This window comes from Gossypium arboreum, chromosome 1, assembly GCF_025698485.1.
Source record: "Gossypium arboreum isolate Shixiya-1 chromosome 1, ASM2569848v2, whole genome shotgun sequence".
Taxonomy (NCBI): domain Eukaryota; kingdom Viridiplantae; phylum Streptophyta; class Magnoliopsida; order Malvales; family Malvaceae; genus Gossypium; species Gossypium arboreum.
Window position 1 is genome coordinate 2,016,951 of NC_069070.1, and position 6,858 is coordinate 2,023,808.

General features: G+C 29.4%; 1 protein-coding gene across 1 annotated transcript; it reads left to right on the forward strand.

The window, feature by feature from the left end:
- Positions 1-3,747: 3,747 nt before the first annotated feature.
- LOC108482036 (uncharacterized) lies at positions 3,748-4,872 on the forward strand. The gene has a single exon (XM_017785144.2). The coding sequence runs from the start codon at positions 3,929-3,931 to the stop codon at positions 4,790-4,792; it is 864 nt and encodes a 287-aa protein (XP_017640633.1). The 5' UTR covers positions 3,748-3,928; the 3' UTR covers positions 4,793-4,872.
- The last annotated feature ends 1,986 nt before the right edge of the window (positions 4,873-6,858 follow it).

The window sequence follows — 6,858 nt, forward strand, 5'->3', positions numbered from 1 at the left end:
TTAGGGTTTGGTATATAAATCTTTTAATGACCTAAACTTTAGGGGGTGTGCTTGCCAAATTGGCAATTATTGGCAAAGTCCAAAGTGGGATCATGGGAAAAAATAATAAAATATTATGTAGGAAGAATTCTTATAATATAAACTATGTAAATAAAATAGCATGATGGAGATGGAATACCCTACTTAGCTCCCACTTAATCATTTCTTTTGTTTTCTTTTTCAAAAGAGAAAAAGGAACTTTTGAGGAAATCTTGAATATTGTATGCATATTATTTTGTCCCCTTCTATCAGCCATACCATGAAATTGTTGGTTTTATTAAATTAATATATCTGAAATGAATGCATAAACTTTTTCAAAAGAGAAAAGTTAACAATTTCCCTTGTTCATCTTTTAAATATATCTCAATTTGAATGTTGGGTTTTTATTTTTCGGTTTGAATCAGATAAGCAATCATCTAGAAAATTTTATAATTTATATAAACAATAATGTAAAATTTATAAATATATATAATAAAAAATAGAAAAATGCATCGAGAACATCCACCATATAGTGAACATTTTTATGTTTTAATTTTTAAAAATTTATTTAAAAATTAAACGCGACTTTGAATGAAATAGTAAAGATTACGATATCATAAATAGGAAAATAATGCGCTTCAACCTACTCAAATTTATATTCTCTTGCATTGACAACAATACTTATACCAACCGAGATTGACATGAAATATGTAAATCAATACCCATACAAATAAATAAAATATCATTGTCATACATTAAAAAAAATGCTCATGAAAGTTAACAGAAAAAGAAAGAAAAAAGAACTCAGTAGGTTAAAAGTCATGTTTGAGTTAGGGATTTTCATCCCCACTTTTGTTATCAAACTTAGACAAGGTCCAGTGGTTCTTTTCAGTTCCATTGAAAGCTCAAGATTACCAACAACACTGTTTATGTATATAAAAACAAAGTCTGTTAATTAATGTTTCTTTGTCTTTGATTTGAAGAAGCTGCTTGATGAAGAATGCTGTTTAAAAAGTTGGAATTGTACAGCATGAATGATTTAAGCAACGCCTTCAATTAGAATCAGGTTTTTTTTCCCTGGTATTTGATTTAATTAAATCAAAATTCGAACTGGATTAACCCTTAAAATAAGGGTAAAGTTTTTTTTTCTGTTATTCTTTTTCATTTACAAAATTTAAATTTAAAACTTTACTTAAAAGGTATCTCTATCTAACAATAATTTTATTAATGTAACTCACTTAAATAGGCACTATTAATTGAAGTTTGCCTATCACATTTTAACCTCATTTTGATTATATAAGCTAAAATTATTTAAATTTGAATTTGATCAAAATTGAATGTAAAATTTAACCTCACTTAAATTTTTTAATAATAAATTATCCAAAACATGAAATAAGTAAAACTCGAAATGATTCAAATTCACCGAATCTTAATTCACCCGACCGAACCAAATTATCTTACTTAAAAAGGTTAGAGTAGGTTCAGTCGGTTTCCTTTTAATTTGCTCTCAATAAATTTACTTCAATTCAAAGTCTCGAGGGAATGACAACACAGCATGGTCAGTATCTTTATGATAAAGAATAAATCTATCAAAATAGTAATAATAAAGAATAAGGGTTAATTTCACCAAACTTCCTCAAATTATGGTTTAAATTCAGTTTTACCCTCCATTTACACCCTTTTCCCCGATCACCCGATAGCTATAGACATTCATTAAATCTCAGCTTTTCGCATGGTAAAGCTCGGCCTCATGACCTTGTCTGAAAAGCAATACGTCTCACAAATACATCCTACAACACCAATCCCTTTAGGCAAACTCCAATAATGCCCTCGACTAACATTCACCACCTATGGATAGGGAACTCAATGGTTAGGATCTACACTCAAATATCATTCTTCTATAAATATTCCCTCGGCACCGGCGCAAAGACAAGCAACCCACATAGTCTATACTCTATCAAAACTTAAGCTCGAACTCTCAAACCACTAGTCTAACGGCTCTCTCCATCCATAGTATGCACTGCCTCAATTTTAATGGCTTTCCACACCCTATATGGTGTGAGCCGCCCCTGTTATACCATTCTACACTTTGTATAATCTCAATGTTATAACGACTTCGAAATTGATCCTCAACTTTAAAATGTTTTAATTAAGGTCTCGAAGTATCAAGTCCTTCTATCAATCTAACCGTTTGCTTAAACATTAAATGCCAACTTAATTATGATGTGGAGTGTATTTAAAACATGTGTGTACCAGTGCATGATCAACCTGGTTCTCACGTCTTATAAAAAAGAAGAAAAAATATCCTCCATTAATTTTACTGACATTACATTTTAGATATGTTATATTCAAGCTTTTCATACAATGAGTAAACACGTACTTACGATTTTATTGATGAGTTTTAAATATGGATATTTGAAGTGAGCTTTAAACCTCAAGTTAATAGTGAGACTAACAGAACAACATAATTAATTCAATATTGATATGTTAAGAAATTAATTAGAAGATATAGCAGTTTGAGGACTAATTTAAAATTTGAGCCAATTTGAGGGATGTCAAGTGGTATTAATCCAAAGAGTAAAGATAGGAACTTTAGGATGTCAATGCAGGTCCTTTTTCCCCATTGCATTTAACTACATTTAATATTCTTAAACCACAAGATTAAACGCTTTTAATTAATTTTAAAAACATTTACCCTACAAATTAAAATCTAAAAAAGAAAAATGGAAAAAATAGGTATTAGCATTTATATAGTTATTTTCAATTTTAAATTTATTGATTTATTTTTAAAATTATATTTATTAATAGTTTACTTTTCTAGTTTTTAATAATATTTTATAAACATAAATTTAAACTAAGTTTTTGTTTTAATAACTTAATTTGATATTTTATTTTATAATTTAACTTAAAATGATAAAAATATTAAAATTTTCTTTTAAAATATCAAAATATTACATATTAGGTACACAACAATATAATTTGATACTAGACTTGTCCATTGACCGAGTGGCTTGCATAGCTAAGTTGGTTGAACTCGATTTAGGTTTAGTTTGGACAAAGATTTATTATTCCGGCTTAATATAAATTTAAATTATTTAAATTAATTATAAAATTATACTTTTTAATATTTTTTAATGGTTTATGTTCGTTTCATGGGCCATGTAAATTAATTGTTTTTGGATTCATGTCTACCTCTTTCAATAATATCATTTTCAAGGTTCAAACTTAAATTTTCTTCTTACGATAACAATGTGCTTTACCATTCTATCCAATAATTATTGGTCTAAGTTTGTCTCAAACTTTAAAAAGAATCTTTTAAAATTCGAATGGCAGTTCAAATTATGAATTGAAATCAAGACTTTTAGAATTAGATCGATGATTGAATCGGTCAAGTTATTGGTTTGTTGATTCGACCAATTTAATCAATTTTTTCGGTTCGATTAAATAAATCAAAAAAAATTAAAAATCTAATTCAATCATTTTTTTCTCAAGTCAATCAATTTGTGCCGATTTTTAAATAAAATAATTTAATATCTTTCTTCGAACTAATACACCAGCTGATTTCCGGTCTGACCAACCAATCCTATTAGTTTCAAATAAGCTTGATGGAAACTCATCAAAATTTAAATTATGATTTAAAGACGAAAATAATATAATCTTTGTGAAGTTTGTCTAGTATGATGAGGTCATTTTTGTCATTCAACTTCACCCTCAACGACAGTATTTGTCATTTAATGTCCATTCATGATGTCCCTTCCCTTCCATTCCATTCTTCTCCCCTGCCAAAAACAAAAACAAACAACACAAAACAACAAAAATGAAAGCTCCCAACAAAATGAATCTCAATACAAACTTTTAGAATTTGAAGCGATATTAAACCCATTTCTTCTTCAAACAAAGGGATCCGATAATGGCAAGTGGGTGGGTCAAATCTTTGCATTGCAAATCAAGAGCTTTTGAAGATGTTTATCACCCAAATCCCAAGCATTTAATACCCAGTTCTAGTTGTAGACGAAGCTCTCAAAGCATCAAAGATGTTATCAAAGCCACTAAGAAAATGCCCAAGAATTCAAACCCGAAATTGTTTCCTAGGTCCAACAGTCAACCCGAATCCGATTCGAATAACCCACCGCCTCGACCTCGCCGGAGTAGTTCTACTTCTACTACCACTACACGTTCTGTTCGGAACCCTGACCCTGTTTTGCCGTCGTTGACTGAGTTACCGGCGGGTCATCCTTCAAGGAATGTGGTTGAGATTATTTTTCATACGAGTTGGAGCCCCAAGGCTTTCACGGGTCGAATTGAGATGATTTTTAAAGTTCAAAACGGGCCGAGGACAGTGGCCCGGTTCGATGAGTACCGAGAGACGGTCAAAGCTCGGTCTGGGTCGGGTGGTTTGGTTTCTGGCGACGAGGAAAACGCGAGGTGCGTGGCGGATGGGAATGAAGTAATGCGGTTTCATTGTTTGGGTCCAACTCCGGGGAACTGTTCGATGAACGAAGCGTGGCTGTTTTCCAGCGGGAAAGGAGCGGCGATTTGTACGTATGCCGGGAGCGGTGAGGCCCACGAGAGCGCCGGTGGTGGGAAAGGGAGGAAAGCAATGTTGGTTTGCAGGGTTATTGCGGGTCGGGTCTCGAAACGGGTAGGGTTCGGGTACGAGTCATTGATGGATGGTCGGATCGGGTATGACTCAGTGAGTGGGGACAACGGCGAGTTGCTCGTGTTTGATCCACGTGCAGTATTACCATGCTTTCTTATTATCTACAAATTGTAAATTTTCCCTTAATTTGTTTTCTGTTTTATGTTTTTTTTTAATGAGGGGTGCATCGTCTTGGTTGCATTTTATCAACACAAGGTTTTTTTTTTTGGTTTAATTTTTCTCTTTTTTAAATATATATAATTTTTGTGATTATTATTAGTAGAATTAAATTGGGTTGATAGAAGCTAATTCATCAATTTTGTCCTTTTTTTTTTCATATTTTGGTATTAGATAGTTACATTTCAAAATTTTAAGGCTTAATGATAAAATATGATAAAATTTTACTATTTAACGTTTATATGTTTTATTAAAATGACTTTAATTGTAATTTTTTAATTTTTTATTATCAATCTTTGTTATTTTTTTAAATTATTATTTTTAAAACAAATTTGATGAAAATATGGTAAAAAGTTAACTGTGGAATATTTTTAATAAGATGTTCATGTGAAAATAATAAAATAAATAATTTATGAAGTTAAAAAATAATTTTTAATTTAAAGAAAGTAAACATAATTATTTTAAGAAAAGTTTTAAAATAAATGGATATATTTAATATTATCGGTTTGATTTATTAATTATCTTTTGAAACCTTTAGATAAACGTTTTTTCTTTAAATTAAGAGTTATTTTTTAATTTCATATATGATTTATCTATTTTATTATTTTTTATATGTAGTTATTTTGTTGAGTTATCTAAGTAATAAATTATATCTCATTAAAAATATCACACATCATCCCTATTAATTTTTTATCTATACTTTCATCAAATCTGTTAAAGAAAGGAGTTTGAAAAAAGAACAAATATTGATGGCCAAAAAGATTATTTTAATAAAATTAGTGACCAAATTTACTATTCGGTCAAATTTAAACGAGAGTAAAATTTTGGTTAAATTATGATTCAAGCCCTTATATTTTTGTACATTTAGAATATAATTTAAGAAATTAATTTTATTGAGATATCTCATTTTCGATAACTTATTAATAAACTCAATTGGTAATTACTTTTACGTTATTGAATTTTGAATTAAAGTGGTGTTTATTGGCCATTTTGGCATTTGGATTTGGTGGAATATTTAAAAAAAATTGACCTTAAGGACCAAGAAAATTTGATTAATCAACGTTATTGATTTGATGTCTAATTATGGGTCGTTGTGAAAGTTTGGAATACAAGTTTCAAGTTTGTTACAAATGTACTCACCTTCAATAGCATCCTAATTTTATTTTTATTTTTGAACATTTTTCCTTTTTATTTGTATGGGTTAAATTGAATAAAGATTTTCGTATTACACATAAACTCGTATTTGATATTCATGTAATTCGTTTTTGTTGATGTATTTTTTTCTCTATCCTTTTTTTTTTGTGATGTTTGTCTATTTATATAATATGTGTATTGTTAACTGAGAAGACATGCTAAGTAGATTTTATGCATATAGACACATATCCTACTCTAGATTTAACATGTGTTACACGTTTTCCTACATGTACAACTTTGCAGGGGAGTAAACTCGATGTGAAAGCTTAATCTGCGGCCTTGTGGGTTTGGACCGATATCGATCCAAACCCAAATGGACTTTGGACCGATAGTGGTAACTATTCTAACAATATTATAAAATTCCTAACTAAATGGAGTATCATTAAAGGATTTTGAATTGAGAAAAATGCAATCCAAAAAATAATGTTTCAAGGTCCAATTACCTTTTATAATGATGATTTAGGATCCAAGTATTGATGGTGATATCCAATTGCATCCTAATGATTCTCAATGGAAATAAAAAGGGTTCTTAGATTATGATTTTGTTAAGAAAAAGAAGGAAAAAATAATACAAAAAGGCTTTTTAGGGTTATGGTTCCATATTCAAAGTTGTTGAATTAGCCAAAGATAATGATGATCTAAACCCTAACCACTTTTTTCCATCATCAAATAGTTGTTTGTTCAAATTTTGATGTGTACTTTTAATTTCTTTATTTTCAATTTTAAGATTAATTAAAAAAAGTAAAATTCAATAATAAAATTTATATTATTTTGAGTTAATGATATTTTTAAACAAAACAATTGAGTCATGACTATGTTGAACTCATGGA